Raw genomic sequence first — 18,840 nt, 5'->3', positions numbered from 1 at the left:
ATATATACATACAACATACAAACATATATACATATATACACACACATACAGTATATATACTGTATATACATACATACTTTTATATATATATACACACACAGCATATACTAAACGCACACAGGTTTCACATGTGCACATGTTGTTTTTCTCCCCTGCGAGCTAGATATATATCATAGATTGATCTGGGTCAGTTTTGATTTCACTGCCAGTTTTTTGGCCCCTCTTCATAGCATGGCAGAAAATAACCTTTTAATTTTTATTTATTTTTTTACGCCTTGTGTAGATGTAGCTGTGGAGATGTGTAAGATGTGGCGGAGGATGAATTGATGGATCATGACTGTCCGGATTAAGTTGTCCATCGGCATAATACATCATCTGACGGAGCTTTGTAACCAAATGGGCCTGTGTGAGCAGCGCGAGATGAAGTCATTTTAAATTGCCATCTGATGCTTTGCTACACACATCCGAGAAGTGTCAGCAGGGATCTGGCTCGGCAGAATAAAGCCTTGGATGAATAATGAAAAGTAAAAAACTCTACGTGGTGGTTTTTTTTTTTTTGTGGTTATTTTTGCTTGGTTGGCGTATTCATTGGGACCGTTCTCCATTCTTTTCAAATATTCAATCTGTGGATGTTTTACACACACCCGCAATTGTGATCGGATTTATTTTTCTTTCTTTGAATTTCTTGTCATAATACAATATTTGACTGAATTTCACAATAAAAAAGCCAAAAACCAACAAAGACACATACTGTACTTGCAAAGCTTAGCCAGCACACACTGACCATATTACTGACCATTTTCCTGGTGATAGCTCACGATTTTAGATCGTTTTTATCGTCGCTGTTTTCGGGTTTTGGAAAATTGGAACAATATGGTGAGAGAACAAAAACCAAAATCACTTAACTTTGCTGTGTTTTGTATTTGTTACATTCCATTTCAAAAGGTGTAAGCACCAAATCCCCCTAAAATAAGCAACTATGAGATTAAGTAAAAGGAATGTTGCTGCTCACTAGTAGAGGGGCTAAAACATTTTTGGGGGGGAAATTGGAACCGTTTCAGCAACCGCAGAACATAGGAAGCAACTTAGTGTTTAGCTGTATTTGCCTCTGGAAGGTACAGTACTATTAATCAATCTTGATTAAAGATATAGCTGCAGGCAGCGGTAGACGGGGTCCAGTTCAGTCATGTTAGGTACGTATTACAGGTTCCGAGATTCCCGAATCTGCGCTATGTGATTATACGCAGGGACGTTTGGAGAGGACCGAGGGACGCTCTCCGACCGCGTCAGACCAGACGTCACTGAAAATCACGGATTCTTTCTTTGATCGCTCTGCTTTGGCGGGGAGGGGTTGAGAGGAGGGCGAGCTCATGTTCAAATTGGCGTTTGAGGAAGACCCGTCGTGTCAGCTCGTCCCCGGGCGAGAGATAGCGCAGGAAGCACCGGCGCTCCTGCTGTACGATTGGCTGTTTGTGACACACGTTTTGTAAAACGCAGCACGAGTTCCCGTTTTCGGAGTTTCCTTTAAACGCAGCGCCGGCATTCGCAAGTGGCTTGCGCCGACTAATGAAATGAACGAAATTGCGACAGTTTTTTTTACAAATTTCTGCTCGAAATTGATCAAACTCAAACGTGTCTGTTCTCACGACACCTCAACCATGTCTGTGCGCACTGCAGCAGCCGTGTTTCCGGAAGCCCCGGCGAATGCCAAGATAGATTAAAAAAAAAGTTAAAAACCGGTAGGCTGGACCCCTAATAATACTTAACAACTGATCTCCTTCAAAGTTTTATTTTGGGACCCGTACCAACTTTCTGCATGCGGTTCAGCTGGATGCTGGGCTCCTCCAGGATGTCTCTGAGCGAGCGCAGGCCTCGGCGGTACCACTTGTCGCCTGTTTTCGGTCCGACCCCAAACACACTCGTGAACAGCTGGCAGGATGGAGGGTTGGAGACGCAGCGAGAGGATGTCTTTTAGTCCGCAATCAGTCTTTCAGTCTTTCAGGCGCTCCGATTGAGGCAGCGCCTAATGCTCAATGACAAGGGCTCTGATTGCAATCTGTGTCAGGGACCAACTTCAGAGCGAGACTTTCAAAGCGCAGGCGAATGGAGTGAAGAAAAGTGAATATGATGAGGAGTTTTGCCCAACATACCTTCAGTGTCTGGTACCTTTCATCTGAGAGTACTTTCTCCACATCAAATGAGTGGCCATGTTGAAGGATCTCCTTTATAAAGAACAAAAAAAAAGGTAACAATAAAATTAGATCGTCAAATGAGCAATTACAGTGTAAGCACAATGATTTATTTTATTAATTTTTTTTGTCAGCTCAACAGCCTTGGAAAATTGCCGCTCACTTGGAAATTGATTCCACTTTGAATCGGCACTTCTTACAGTACACCTGTTTCTACTTCTCTTTAAGAAATAGTGGCCTTGTTGTTGTGAAACCTGGGGAAATTCTGGTTTTACGGCATTAATAAAAAAAAAGAAAAAACAGGACCTCTCCCTTGCCCCGAATGTTTGCTCCGAAATGACTTTTTGTTTCAAGTTTTAATGGTCTTTCTCTCTGGGCAGAGCACAACAAATTTGCTGGTCAGATTTTAACTGCCTTCATTTCCAACAGTATTAAAAAAGTGGCAAGACGGCCTAAAAGGTAAACATTATAAACAACCTCACTATAATTTCATTAGTATTGTCCGACTTTGACTCCAACCCTATTTTAACCTTACCGGGTCATGCAGCTTTAACGATCAAAGGAGCACCACACAGCAAAAGTCACAGATAAAATAAGATAATATAAAACAGATCAGTGAGATAAAAAAATAAAATGAGTTTTTATAAACATCTTGAAAAACGCCATGAAATTATGAGTTTATATATATATACTGTATATACGGTATATTCATCTTTATGTTTTGCCAATGATTTGGCAGCTCACTTGCAAGTACCTGTGCAGACCACCAGGGGGCACAGGTTAAAGATCGCTGGTCTAGCAGATTGTCTGTTATTGTCAGTGTGTATGTTTGTGCCTATACATCCTCTGTGTGTGTGTGTGTGTGTGTGTGTGTGTGTGTGTGTGTGTGTGTGTGCGTGTGTGCGTGCGTGCATGAGTGCAATCGTGCATGCATGCATGTGTGTGTGTGCGCTTGTAAAGTATGCCTATGCTACACTTGGACATACGCTGGCCCGTGTGCTTCTGTTACCAATTCCTACACTTTTTCTCAGCTTGTGCATGAAGTGAGAGCGTCAGAGTTTCAATGAGCAAATGCGATCCCGGTTCCCGGCGAGTCTTCACGGCCCACTGCCGCACCCTGCTCCTTCACCGCAAACCCCAAACCACCCACCCACCCCCTGGCTAACGCCAATCTCAGACCCAGGGATAATGCTCAGTGCTTGGAGGGGAGTCACACTTCTGCTAGACTGCATAGACTCTCTCGTGCACGGACACGTGCAAATTCACACACACACACACACACACACACACACACACACACACACACACACACACACACACACACACACACACACACACACACACACACACACAGGCTCACATTAACTAACACACATGCATAGTGAAAGCATTCATCCCCACAGCACCGCCTCAACGATCCCAAACTTTCATGCCAGTAGCTTTTTTTTAGTTTCTTCTCCTCCCTGACGCGCTCTCTCAACAGCAGCCAGCGGAGTGTCGCTCCGATGTTCACGGGTCCGTCCGCTGTTTTGCTCTCCGCCTCACATAGCGTCGCTTTGTTTGCGGTTTGCAGTCTACATCTCAATTTGCGGGGAAAAAAATGGGGCGGCGGGAGAAGGTCATTTCTGTCGGGCGGCCTAATTCAAAAAATTCCTCCCGCGGGGGAATTTAGCGTAATGATATCTATCCAGGCCGTGACACATTTGGAAATTTGCACGGGCCCCGCAGTGTGCAGGAGGGGTTTAGAGTGTCAGCGAGAAGGGCTCACCTTGTTCCTCTACAGTGGCTCCTCGTTCTCTCCAAGTAAACATTTCCTGACACTTTCCATGACAGTCTGCGATGATTTGTGCCCTGCGAGCGGCTGGGGGTTTGGGAATGTTTACCGAGTGACCCAGTGTGACATTTCTTTTTCAGAAGAGAAGTGAATGTGGGTTTCTGTGACAAGTGTGTGTGTGTGTGTGTGTGTGTGTGTGTGCGTGCTTGTGTGCGCAATGACACCACCACCACATTGGCAGCAGCTGCCACTCACGCTGTGCACGGGGCGTCTGAGGGCATCCATGCACACGTCGACATTTGTGGCTGTGCACTCCGAATACATGATAACGTTTTTGTACATCTCTTTGCATCACTTAAAACATACGCTCGCCGGCCCCTGGATCGGCTGCGAAAGGTTTGGCTCCGGTTGGAATATTGGGTTTCTTGACGAGTCGGTTTAAAGATTTGTAAAATGCCCAGACTCTCCGTTCATTTGAGTCGGAATAATGCACGGCGGGTGAGGGAGGCCTTCAGGTGAACTTGTGTGGGTGTTGCGAGTCACTTATTGGCTGGCCGCATGGACCTGAACCAACTGTGGTGAAAGGGGGACAGCGCCTCACTCGGGGGATTTACCTCCATGATGACCTTGGTTTGTTCCCCCAGGCAGGGCAGGCTCCTGGCTGCCCCCAGACACTGCACCGCCCAGGGCAGACTCTTCAGCACTGAGGCAGCTCGTCTGAAGGCCAGGCATGGACCCTCGCGCTCGCTGAACTCGCAGCTCTCAGCTAGCACTTCAAAGGCCTCCTACAGGGAGGGAGGGATGGAGGGAGAGAGAGATGGAGGGAGAGAGAGAGATGAGGGATAGGGAGAGGGAATATACGCCAAAGACAGGTACTCCCGGGCTGAGATAACGACGTGTCCTAACATGAGATTTTTGGACTTTGCGAGGAAAAGGTACGCCGCCCTTGATCTGAAAGACGTTCCGATGAATATTTACAGAAAGAAGGGCACGCCCCTCCGGCCAGAGTCCTCTTTGATCAGCCCTCTCACCGGTCCAGCCGCCAAAGCGAAAAACCGCCGGCCCCATAGATTTGCTCCTGAAGAGGACCGGGAAAAGGCATACGCTGTGTGGTGGAATATATTGCCGTACGCAATCGCACATTTCCACACTACAAAACCGCAACAAGCTTTCCCCGAGGCCGGCTGGAAGCGCTCGAGCGTCTTCTCGGCCTGTGCTCTGACAGCGGGCGACGGACGGGGGTAGGGGAGAGAGAGAGGGGACAGAGGGAGGGGAAGGTGTGTTAGTCGTGCACTCGGACAAGAGGCAGTGAACCGCGTCGGCGTGGCGAAAAGGGAATCAGAGCACGTGCACCCGCCGCGGCACTCTCGCTCCCATCCCCGTGGTTTGGCGGGAGCGGCTCCTTCCAGATGACCGCACAGTGACATTCAGGGGGGGCAGCCGCCCACCAGGGAGCAACCTGTCATTTTCCACTTGCTCATAACCAGCTCCTCTGAGGCCAGGCAGGTGTGAGGTTTTTTTTATTTATTATTATTATTATTATTTATTTTTTTTTGATGCAAGAAAGAACGGTTCACATGACAATAGTCTGGCGTATTCACCGCTACGAATCACAGGAGGCAGAGGAGCGTTCCCGCTCGGGCCGTCCCCAAAGAGCGGGCCATCTCTCCCTCTGAACAAAGTCATATTTCATTTCACGACTTTTAAAAGCCTCGACGAACACCTGATATTTGAAGATGTCGACCATTTCATGTTTTTCCCCACGAAGACGCCAAATATGTATTATGGAGCATATGAAACGTTCTTCATTTTCAACTGACAGTTCTTTAATAGTCAAGAGTGTAATATTGGAAAGCCATTTGAAGTAGTCACCCAAAAAGAAGAGCAAGCCTGGCATTTCCAAGTGAGACATCAATATGCTTAAAGAAAGAAATAGCTCGCAGGGTAGTTCTGCCTGTGTGTCTCTAACTGTTAAATGTCAGGTTGTTGTTTTTTTGTTTTCTGTTATCGTTGAACTATTTCTAGTTGACACACCCAGAGCAGCCCCGCAGCAGAAGCCAAATGATGGTAAAAGAAGGTGCCAGGTGAAGAAGAGCAGCTGCTTCCCTTTGGAGCTCCCAGTACGCACTGCTGCTAGTTAAGGATGCGTATTTGCATTTTTCTCTTCAAATATGAAAAAGAAAAGCACCTGCTGGTATGTCAGCTGCTACGCATGGATCTGCCTTAGAAAGCGAGAATATGCGGCGCTGCCACCACGACCGCGAATGCACGTCAACACCAAACAGGAAACAAAGAAAAAAAATAAAAATAACGTCTGCCTCGGCAAAGCTGCACTCGGATAAAACCTGGCGGAGAAGCGCTGGTGGGGACGAGAGCACCCGGGGGGGGGGGGGGCTCGACACAGTTTGGCCCGGATCGCGTGCGGCCATATTTACACTCTCCTCTGAGCTGCCCCGCTCCACCTCCACCAGCACCACCTGCAGACGCGTTGTCTCGGGTCAGCGGACCTCAGAAACACTGCTCTGACCAGCCAGGAGACGCGCTGACCCGTGCACTGCAGGAGCTGCTGGTACTGTGACCCCCGCACCTCCACACGCGCGCACACACATGCAGGTACCCACACCCGCACACACACACACACACACACACACACACACACACATACACTCTCGCAGCATGCAATCACGAGCAGAAGCAAATCCCTCATTAGTGAGGTGAGAGGTTGTGTGCATGAGCAGCGTGAACACTCTTCAGCGGGTTGAAGCCACCCCGGCGCTGGGGCTTCTAGCATGACTCCGATGCTCCCAGTTGCTTAACTTGCCGCACTTGTTTCATTCATTGTCATCATGTATGAGAGGAAACGGAATGCGAGTCCCCTCATAAATCCTGCACTTCTGGAACGGGGGGGGGGGGGGCGTTGAATTTGAATTTGCCGAATTCAATTACGAGCATAGCACTTGGTTTCAATCAGCTTACACCACCCGAAGGCGTATCGACAGCCAGAATCAAACTTTTCAGCATTAACGTTCCAGCTAAGGCTAAAGATAAAAATGTACACGCCAGAACTGTTCTGTACCAGCCAAACAAACGTGCTTTTGTTTCACATGTCGGCAGCAGTAGGCTTCGTGGAAGTAGGCGATGGTGCAAAATTCCGATCGCCGATCACTCTGGCAAATGCGGTCTCCCTCGTTCTATAAGTGCAGGATTTATTATTGACAAGTAAAGTATTTACGCAGAGATATTCCGTTTTTAACTAAATGAAGCCCAATAGCGATGGAGAGTCCCACGGAGACGTGCTGCTTTGAACTCAGTTGTGTTTTAAAATGTTGTTTCATACATGTAGGAAACAAACAAAAAATAAATAGATGTAAAATAAGAAGACAGGCACGGGAGCCGGCGCCCTGGAGGAGTCTGGAGGATAAAGAAAACAAAAGAAAACCCCACTCCAATTCACTGAGTTAGGTTTACGCTTTTCATTTTCCATACAAGTAAGACACTAAGGAAGCAAAATAAATCAACATCTATCTCTGTGAGATTATATTATATATTGCTATATTATAATCACAGGATTTGCATATTGAGTGGCAGGCATTTGCGAGTGGGGTGCCCCATTTATTTATTTATTTATTTTAAGCGTGAATGGGCATCGAAGTTAGCGGATTTTCTGGGTAAGATATGTTCATGAGGAGCGCAGATCACGAGCGTCCCGATGCGCACTAATCTGCACTCCGCTGTACTGCTCCGTTTGCCGAGAGGGCCAAAATGCCTAGAACCGGGAGCTGGGGGTCCATGTGCCTTTCTACTGGAAAAACAAAACCACCTGGACTCAATCGAAACATCATGGGAAAAATGTATCTTGGTACTTCGCTGGTACACTCGCTTCTTCGCGTGGTAACAGAGCAGGGACTACCTATATATATATATATATATATATATATATATATATATATATTTTATTTTTTTATATAACATTTTGTGTTGCAATTTAAATCCACCGCACCGGCAGAAATACACGGACTCTTTTCATTTTATATTTTGATTTCTTTGTTTTCCTTCGTTTCCTACTTGAACAAAACAAAAAAAATGACGGTGATGGCCCATCAGCCTGAACAATAGGATTCTCCGGAACAGGACAGCATCTGCAGATTACTGAAAAAAAGAACCGTTTAAGAGAACAGTTTATTCTTCTTTTTTTTTTACTATTGTCGAAAATAAGTTTAAAAGAAAAAAAAAAAAACTTTTACACAACAAAAAGCTCCACGTTCACACTGCCCTGCACGCAGGAGCAGGTCAGGACTCCAGATGCAAGACTGCATCTGGAGCAGGCCTGATCTCCTGCTGAACAGGAAACCACGCGCCCCAAAAGGGCGTCAAGCTCCTTGAGCTTCTTTCATGATAACACTTTCATAATAAACATTTTTTTCAACATTCCAAGCGTTACTTTGAATATTCTCAGCTATGTCGTCATGGGAAAAAAGTCCTGTCACAATAATTCTGTCCAAAATAGACCCTACAGTTTGACTCCTAATGTTGAAATTGGAGCATGTTGCATCCGTTACCCCCAAATACAGACTTCCACACTTAAAATACTTTAATTACGACCGGCAACACGAACCAAATTTCAACCGTACAGGCCACTTGGCGAATGCTTTAATGCCAAACCACACACACACACACACACACACACACGCACGCACGCACACACACAGTTTGACCCCCTATGGACAGCGACGGATTGAGCAGATCGTATCAATGGGGACACGACAGCGCTGGCTAACATTTATCTCACTAATGAGTAATTAAGCGCAGGGTTTTCGCTGCGTGGGACTCTGACGGACCGACGGCAGGTTTACCCCCAACGCGTCAGATCCGTGGGAGCCGTGTTCACGCAGCAGTCCATCTCGCCACGCGGGGTAGAGGCCATGGGCACAAAACAAGAGATTATTTCGACAAGATGTAGAGCATCGGCGTCAGAGATCAATTCTAATCATCATCATCATCATCATCGTCATCGTCATCATCGTCATCGTCATCGTCATCATCATCATCATCCCCTCTCGTGCAGAGGACTGAGTATTGGAAGGAATGAGAATTTGTTCTTTTTTTCCGGATGTTTGTTTCCAATTTAGACGCCAACACGTTTTTATCGTGGATGGGAAACGGCAGGGACCTTCAGATTGGATATTACAGCGATATCTAGATCCTGATTCCACGTGGATTCTGTTTCTTTTCGTACCGTGAATAAAGCAATTTCTTAGAGGGAACCTATTATGCAAAACTCACTTTTTCAGTGCCCCGGCACATAAATCTGGGTCTCTGACGGACCTACCTAACGCACCAAGTGTGAAATAAGACAACCCAGTCACTTTAATTGTGAGCTGTCTGTTTCAGACAATATGTGGTGAAACAACCCGTTCAGTTTCGTGTCTCAGTCCTACGTCGCATTGGGCTTCAGTAGAATTAGAACCCCGGAGATGTATTTTTTATTTTATTTATTATTGTTGTGCCCCCCAAAAGCCTGAAGCATGGCAACTAAAGTCGGAACAAACTTTTAAATTAGACCCTGTAGATTTAATATGAGTGAAGATTCAGCAACTGGATCGCTTATTTCTCGCCTCAAATTTGTTCAGAAACAGATTTTGGTGTCCTGATAAGGTGAAATCAGTGAAAGTTACAGAGTAAACAGAGTAAAAACTGAAAACCGGAAGCCATTGCTCCGGATCAAGCCAAACGGCTCACGGAACCCGGAACTTGTGTTTAAACCCCATTGGCTCACCGAACTCAGGGCCTCCACCCGCAAAAAACTGCCTAATCAGAGTGGAATTTTCAGCAACAAACTGAACAAACATCAAAAACATGCTTTGGCGACCTCAGAGACCTATATTAACTTGTGAGCAAAAGGAGCATAATAGGGATCATACATGGTCCCCATTTTGACAGACTGATTATAAACCTAAAATTATACTTAATTCTAGTAAAACGAGAGATGTCACCAAGCCCAGTATCTGTATCAATGCCTAATAACCAGCAAAAAATGCTGCATCAGATACTGCAGAAAAAAAAAAGTAAGAATCCGATCTGCCAGCAAATCCAGCCAGAAATATCCCGGAAACACTTTTACAGTATCGCTGTTGCCACAAATTATGAAGAGGATTCAAGTATATATTTTTGTTTCAAATGCTCTAGTTTTGCACAAGTGTATGTGTATAGAATGTACTGTAATGTGGTGGCTAAAGAGAAAAAGATATCTGTTTGGCATTGGTAACGGCATATATATCAGTCAATATATCAGTATCTATATTGTAAAATAAAGAGTGGCAATATGGCATCGTAACACTAAAATCTAAAACTCAGCTATCTCCCCTGTTTTTCCCGATATCTGAAAAACTCGGATGTATCGTCATTTGAAGCCGTCGTGTTCTGATGGAGCCTCCAGGCTGAATGGTCCCAGCGAGGAACACCGCCAGCCGTTCCATCGCCCTAATGCGGATAAAAAACAGCCGTAATATTTTCATTGTGTTTTTATTGTTTGTTTACGGAGCCTTTGACCCGGGCCGGTTCTCTTGTCTTTCCCCCCGTGTGGGGAAGAGCCGGCTTGGCGGGGTGATGGAGGAGATCGATTTCATGTAGTTAAGGACCAGCGGAGCACGCAGACCCCGCTCACGCTGCTCCTATCAATATGTCGGACAAAACGCAGAGGCCCTGTGACGGAGGAAAACAAATCCGAGATTCTCTCTCTCTCTCTCTCTCTCTCTCTCTCTCTCTCTCTCTCTCTCTCTGATATGTTCTTTCTCTCCCTTGCTTCATTAAAGTCAATAGCAAACTGCATGTGTGAATCTTTCATGTGTCTAGATGCGAGTGTGAATGTACTTGTGCGTTTGCCTGTGTGTAATGCCTATGGGTGTGTTATGTTGTGTGTGTATAACTATGTGTAAATAACTTGTGTGTGTGTGTGTGTCTGTCTGTCTGTCTGTCTCCATAAAAGAAAAGATTTCTAATGCAGCACGTCAATCACTGAAGACACACACGTCAATATGTGTGCGTGTGTGTGTGTGTGTGTGTATGTGTATGTACAGTATGTGTCTGTCTATCCCTGTCACAGAGAGGGTGAGACAGCAAGAGAGAGAGAGAGAGAGAGAGAGAGAGAGATTCCAGCTAAACTACTAAAACGATGGGGGGGAGGTGGTAGGAGGATTGCGGGTTGAAGAGACATAACAAAAGGCCAAGGAAATGTGATAGGGGAGCAGGAGCCGGAGATGTGCAAGGGATAAAGAGAGGAGTGGGATGAATAAATCAATAGTGCATGGCTCTGGAATCAAGGGCTGCCGGCTGCCGGAGCGTGATTGACAGCTCACTGGGGTGCTGTTGCCGAGATGATGCTCTCTTCCTGATTCCTGACACCTCTCCTCGCCGGCTGCTTCCTCCTCCATCACACAAAAAGTCATCATGCCCCACCTACACCCTCTACCCCCCAAAGCCTGCCCCCATCGCTCGCTCTCTCTCTCTCTCTCTCTCTCTTGCCGACTGACTGGCCATACAGCGTGTTTGTACATGGTGAAAAAAGTACTCAGATCTTTTACATGCACCGATCAGCCACAACATTAAAACCACAACTAATAACCACTAACATTGCGTAGCTTTGCCCTCGTGCCGCCAAAACGCTCTGACCCATCGAGGCATGGACTCCACAAGACCTCTGAAGGCGTCCTGGCGTATCTGGCACCTTGACGTTAGCAGCAGATCCAAGTCCTGTAAGTTGTGAGGTGGGGCCCCCATGGATCGGGCTTGTTGTTCCAGCACATCCCACAGATGCTCGATCAGATCCTGACCCCGGCCATCCACATGATGTAGAAGAAAACATGATTCATCAGACCAGGCCACCTTCTTCCATTGCTCCCTGGTCCAGTTCTGGCACTCATGTGCCCATTGTAGGCGCTTTCGGCAGTGGACTGGAGTCAGCTTGGGCACTCTGACCGGTCTGCAGCTGTGCAGCACCATATGCAGCAAACAGTGATGCACTGTGTGTTCTGACACCTTTCTATCATAGCGACATTTACATTTGCAGCAGTTAGTGCTACAGTAGCTCTTCCGTGGATTGGAACAGACAGGCTAGATTTCACTCCGCATGTGCATCAATGAGCCCATGACCCTGTCGCCCGTCCACCGGTTGTCCTTCCTTGGACCACTTGGTAAGTACCACTGCATACCGGGAACACCCCACAAGACCTGTCGTTTTGGAGATGCTCTGACCCAGTTGTCTAGCCATCACCATTTGGTCCTTGTCAAAGTCACTCACATCCTTACGCTTGCCCATTTTTCCTGCCTCCAACACATTCACTTCAAGAACTGACTGTTCACTTTTTGCCTTATATATCCCACCCCTTTACAGGTGCCATTGGAACAAGATGAGCAAAGTTATTCACTTCACCTATCAGTGGTTTTAATGTTGTGGCTGTTCGGTGTAAGTACATAAGTAAAAGTACAAATACCCATAAGAGACAACTTGAATGAAAGTGAATAATAAAATAAAAGTGCCATTGACATTTGAGTAAAATTACCTTATCGTCGCCTTCCTAAAATAATGGCATAAGTCCTTTTTTAACAAAAGTGATTTTTTTTTTTGGCCTAAATCATCTCCTCATGATGCTGGCCACCTCTGGTAAAATCGCCTACCTCCTCAGTATGTCAATAATTATCTATTGTCATAACCTTTTTGAATGAAATCTTTAATAAATATAATATGTTTGATTCAGTTTTTTGTGTTTTCTGAAAAACCTGAAAAAATGACATATGCCATTATTTTAGGAAGGCGACGATATTTTCTGCAGATGAGTGTTCAAGCACAACCTACAATGTAAAATAAAAAACATATTATGTCGGTGGGTGTCAATAATTTACAAGGATATGGAGCTAATTTTATTTTTGGACATGATCTTTTATTAAATACTGTATGTTTAGGTCTTTTAATTTTTTGTTGCTTTTGATATATATTAATAAATAGTAAATAATAAAGTAACTTGACTGTTAAATATGTAGAGGAGTAATCTGCTTTGAAATATTTACTTTACACTCTACTTCAGGCGGTAGAGCTGGTGGTCTAGTAATCTAAAAAGGTTGCTGGTTCGATCCCAGGCTCCTCCTGCTAGCACGCTGTAGTGTCCTTGAGCAAGACACTTAACCCCTTATTGCTCCTGATGGCTGCGTCCGTCGGTGTTTGAATAATTGTAAGTCGCTTTGGATAAAAGCGTCTGCTAAATGCAATGTAATGTAATTAAGTAAGTACAGCCCTACAAATACACACAAATACAAAAATACTAAAGTACACAAATTATACACACGTACGTCGAAAAGAGACAAATAGATATATGCAGGTATACGTCCACAGTGATTGCATCGCCGAGGGCTTTTTCTCGAAGTGATGTTTGTGCAGGAATTACATCATTACCACGCATCAAGGACGGAGCGCCAGGCGGATCCACGATAACTTTCACAGATGATTCATCAATAGCCCGCCTCTCGTTAGCCTTTTCCTCCCGCTCCGCAGACCTCGTTCTGTGGCTGGCTGCCGGCCGGCCGGCCACGTCTTGTTTCTAGAGAAGTTCTAAAGGTTTACAGTGTAAAAAAGGAAAACAGGCGGAAATAGACGCGACGGAAGGCGCGCTCTCATTAGCCATTGGCATGAGGCTTCCAATATTTTACATGTGTGTTTCTCCACCTGTGGCACCACTATTCATTATAATGAGGATGTGAGCTTTCATGTGGAGTGTGTGTGGTGGACGGTAAGGCGACGAATCCTTACGACCACACTGACTGATAGAGAGGAAACTATGTTGCAGTCCAAGAATTAGGATGTAGTCTCTGAAGAGGTTAATTCATCCACCAAAGCCAACTTTCCCCTGCATTTGGCGCTTGGCGGGTGTTAATACCAAAACTCTGCACGCACACACACACAGACACACACACACACACACACACACACACACACACACAGTTACCTCCTAGGAAGAGCAATAGAGTGGGCAGATGTCTGTGGGGAAAAGGCAGAGGCAGATACCATCAAAGCGATGCACCTTTGATGTACCTCCTGGAGGAGGAGGTGGGTGGGGGGAAGGGGGGGGGGTTCGCAATAGACCAATGACAGGTAACGGGAAAACAGAATGAAAATTCTAATTAGGAATATAATGCTACTGTGAGGAGATAAGGGATATGAAATGAAGATATGAAATCTCCCTCCACAGGTGTGTGTGTGTGTGTGTGTGTGTGTGTGTGTGTGTGTGTGTGTGTGTGTGTGTGTGTGTGTGTGTGTGTGTGTGTGTGTGTGTGTGTGTGTGTGTTTGCATGCATCCCTCTGCATGTGTTTGCATTTGCATGCATGCCTTCACCCACGCGAGCCTTATTTCCCGGTGGCATGCGGGCAGGTTATTCGCTCCTTCTCTTCCATGGGTTCGCTGTCGCAGGGAAGTCCTCATGAAACAGATGCCTCACAGGCTCCTCGCTAATCCGCGCTTAATAGGTCAAACAGAAACTCATTAGCGGGGCTCCACGCGCCCACACAAACACCGCACAGGCGTGTCAATCACGTCCCAGTCATATGGCACATTCTGTTTCCACCATCTCATAAGTAAACAAGCTGTGAATGGAGCGCACATAAATAAGCCAATATTTTAAAAAGTTCACACACGATCGCAATAAAAGCCCTCTATTACTTTGAATTATTATTATTAATTTTTTTTTATATTTGTGCTTCCAACACACACCTTTATGACATTACTGAACTTCTGAGCACCCCAGACCTTCTCTGTTTTTTTCCTTTTACATTTTTCTTTCAGCAGAGTTAAGGCAGGTGCTGTAGGTACTGTCGGCACTCGAAAAAATGACAAACTATTTGCATGTTAAGTAGTGAATATAAAGTGCTTAATTAAAAAATAGGACAATTTTGCTAACAGTGGGCACTTATGGGCACTTTAAATTTATTTTACAAAATAATGTGGTCTGGATGGTAACTGTAGGTATAAAAGGCATAAATACAACTCCAATCCCCCATCCACTGCATTCCAACATCATTTACAGATAATTGTTTTCTGCTCTTCTTCTAATTTGAACCAAGTCCATCTCAACTTTTCACATTTGGACTACTGCTTTCAGTCTTTCCCCCACTTGAGCTCAAAACAAAGCAGCAATGTGGAAATCATTATGTGTATTGTAACAACTTTTGTATGGTTTGTACCACCCACAGCTTATGCATTTAAATTCAAATATTACACATTTGTTTGCTTATTGATCAGCCTAGTTCTTTTGTCCCCTGGTTGGGTGATAATTTCACAGAATTTCAAGACTGCGTCTGGACATGCCAAGAAGGCATTGCACAAAGAATTTCACAGACATCCGAACCCCAAATCATCCATTTCTGTTCTTGTTCTGATAACCTAAGAGAGATGAACTACACCCACAGTCTGTCTGCGACTCAGCCTGCTGATGGATGCTCGCTTAGTCGGACGGAGCTCAGATCCATCACAGTTTGTGACGATCATCAAGTCCATCATCCATCGCAGGGATAACGTGTCTACACCGTTCCTCACTCCATCAGGACGCATGGAGCAGCTGCTGCGCCTCCACCCTGTCACGCACCTCCACCCCCTGCAGAGGCTGCTCAGGTTAATGCACCCAGGGTTCGTCACCCCCCCCCCCCCCCCCCCAGCACAACGAGGTCCAGTTTTTCTTCGGCAGATTTTTGGGAATTTAGATACAGCGTGATGTGTGCCAGGAATGTGACTCGCCCAACATTTTCCTTACCGTGAAGATCTTGTTGTGGTTTTCTGTTGTCGTCCGCCTTTGGCAGGCGTAAGGAGACACGGCAGCCATGGGTGGCGCTGGAGAGCTTTCTGGAAGGGCGTCCTGCAGGCAAAAAATTAGAAACTCATAGGTTTGAACACACCGTACTTCTTCATAAATGTGATGTTTGTGTTTATGAATCACTTGACATTATAAACAAGAGGGCTGCCTAGGTGGAGCCAGCACTTTTATATGTGGTTACATAAGGAATAAACAGTGACACGGAACTTCTAGGAGTTATCTTTGATGACTCTGTGTCTACAGGGCCGCAGATTAATGGCACTTATCTCCTAGTCGGCTCACACACAAATCCATTATGCACATCTACCAGTGGCATTGCAAATCTGCAAGCCATCATCCAATTCGCCACCTGCAAATTGCCTTTTTTATCCCGCGCAGCAGCCGATCACTATTTGTAATGTGTCAAAAGCATTAGCGGTGCAATATCAATGTTGTTTTGCAGACAATTAGACTCCACAATGAAACACTGCAGCAATTGAATTACTCCAAGGATCGGCGGAGTGTGTGATGGATTGAAGCAGGGAGGTAGAGAAGGAGAGAGATGAGAGCAATTTGGTCTCCCCGCCATGCCATTTGAAAAAAAAAAAAAAAAAAAAAAGGAACACCTCATTGCAAAAAGTAAAAAAAATAATCAAAAGAACTTACACTTCTCAAACAGCTGCGCTACATCAATCAGTTGATCATTCACTTTCTAACAATCAAAAACGGAACTCTAAAACTCGTGAACTGCACCGGTGTTACATCACTTCTCCACGTCAGCTGCAGATTGTGGCTCGCCTGCCCTCAGCTACGACATCTGCATATAGATCTCAGGAAAGTCAAGTCCTCGACTGACAATACATACATATCATATCCCTTCTAGATCCTCTGCTTTTGCAGCAACTGACTGTGCCAGATGACTTTGCGTCGAAGTAGGCGGTACCGGCGCTCAAGTCACATTGCTGGTTGGCAAGTTGTGTCGCTCGCCAACTGTGGAGAGTGAACCGAGCAGTGGGAAACATAATTACACCATTTACTCCCGCTTCGTGACTCAATGCAAATCACACCGCACTTGTTTTTTTTAAGAACAATTCATTTCACGGCGGTGCAGAGTTTGTATGAAATGGGATAATTTGACACCGAAATTATACGGCTCGTTCAATTTTTCACTCTCGAACAGACCGCCCGTGAGGTCAACACAGCCAACGCGGCTTTGCCTCGTCGTCGGTCAGCGCCGCGAGGTTGAATGCGATGCAAAACTTTTGTGACGATGGCAGTTTTGCTACCAACTGCAACGATGGCATTGAAATGAGTTGAGTTCTGGTGCAAAATGTCAAACGCCATAGCCTCAGTCTTTCTGTCTGCCCCCCCCCCCCCCCCGTCGCCCAAATCTCCCACCTACGAGCATCTTGGGAGACAGAAAGACGGGTGCGTCAGTCTCCATCTGTCTACCTCCGTCCGTCCACTTGTCTCCGCGCCGGTCATGCAGGCAGAGCGGAACGCGCTCAGTGTGTTAATGAAACCCTCATGGATCAGAGAAGCTTTTCTGTGGGGACAGAACCCCGCTGCCCCTGCCTGACCCCCGCCAGCCTCTGCGGAAGCGGACATCTTCTCGGAGGGGATGTTAGTCCCTGCAAAGGTATATTTCACCGAAACATCCGAGACGCACCCATTCCTCCACCCCCTCTCTGCTTTCCTCCCAAGCAGCTCATAACAGCATTGCATCAGACACTTAGACTAAACAGGCCCTCCGCAAGAGAGGACGTAATGGAAATATTACATTTGAACGGGTTTAATACTTAAAATTCCTTCTGCACTTGCCGTAAAATATTTATGAAAGTAAAACACATTGCATTTCCAGACAGTTAGGAACAGCCTCTGGCGAATGAGCAAGGGATTCGCAAAGAGCCCGCTTTGGAGAATATCATATCTCTACACGTATGGCCCTTAAATAGATTTATAACTCATAAAAAACTATCTATCATAGGAACCGCGCGCATAAATTCCACGCGGCGCGGCATTGCCACATCCGCTCCGGATAGGAAATACATCACCGGATAAGCAGACGAGCGGCCCTTCTTGTTACCTGGGGAGATAGGTCAATAAATGTCGGCGTGGCATCATTAGCCTCCCTGCTTAATGATGCAAGCGATGAGAAGCAGAACACTGATGCTCCGCGCTCCTGAATGCCACACATTCGGAGACCCCACGTGACCGTCGCTCCGGAACCAGACGCAAGCAGAAATGCTGCGCTTCTTGATTTTGTATTTTTTTATTTTTTATTTTTTTTGAAGGCATACATATCACATAGCAAATGGCAGAAACAAGCTCCAAATGTCACTGTGAGCGAGACACAGAGGAGCATCCCCCCTCCCCGCCACCCCACAGTCACACACGTACATGTACACACACACACACACGTACACACACACACACACACACACACGCGCACACACACGCCACACACACACACACACACACACACACACACAGTCAGCTGGAGAAATTTAGTGTCCATTTAAGATAGGCAGACATATTATTGCAGGCACATTTTGTTTATCCATAAACTTGCAGGCGTCTATCAACAGCCAACAACGGGTTTGTGTGCATGTGTGTGTGTGTGTGTGTGTGTGTGTGTGTGTGTGTGTGTGTGTGTGTGTGTGTGTGTGTGTGTGTGTGTGCGTGTGTTGTAGGAGGCAGACGTGGGAATTTAAAATGCGTGCCTGTGCTAAGAGGGCCCTGTCGGTCGGTTGATATAATACATAAAGCTTGCAGGTCGGGGGAGAGAGACATGGCAACAGTCTTGACGCTCTCCCCCTCGCTCTCTCTTTCTCTCTCGCTCTCTCTCTCTCTCTCTCTCTCTCTCTCTCTCTCTCTCTCTCTCTTCTCTCTCTCTCTCTCTCTCTCTCTCTCTCTCTCTCTCTCTCTCTCTCTGTCTTTCCTCCTCCCCTTTCTCTGTTTCCCAATCTTCCTCCCACATTTAACAGATGCCAAGGCACAAACACACACAAATGTATGTCTCGCAACCCAAACATAACTCTTATA

The 18,840-nt window shown here is 45.9% G+C and overlaps 1 protein-coding gene across 1 annotated transcript in view; it reads right to left on the bottom strand.

The window, feature by feature from the left end:
• The window catches only part of dntt (deoxynucleotidyltransferase, terminal), a gene marked incomplete at its 3' end in the record, with an annotated part of 84,646 nt that overhangs the window by 60,915 nt on the left and 4,891 nt on the right, over nucleotides 1-18,840 (bottom strand). The window contains exons 3-6 of the mRNA XM_080016942.1: nucleotides 15,757-15,858; nucleotides 4,578-4,748; nucleotides 2,151-2,222; nucleotides 1,806-1,929 (exon numbers count right to left, since the gene is read on the bottom strand). Of these exons, the coding sequence (XP_079873068.1) occupies nucleotides 1,806-1,929; nucleotides 2,151-2,222; nucleotides 4,578-4,748; nucleotides 15,757-15,858 (469 nt within the window). The remainder of the gene's footprint in view (nucleotides 1-1,805; nucleotides 1,930-2,150; nucleotides 2,223-4,577; nucleotides 4,749-15,756; nucleotides 15,859-18,840) is intronic.

Source organism: Zeus faber, assembly GCF_960531495.2.
Source record: "Zeus faber genome assembly, chromosome: 16".
NCBI lineage: Eukaryota > Metazoa > Chordata > Actinopteri > Zeiformes > Zeidae > Zeus > Zeus faber.
Note: the sequence above shows the minus strand (reverse complement) of the source record. Positions and strands in the feature narration are given on the sequence as shown.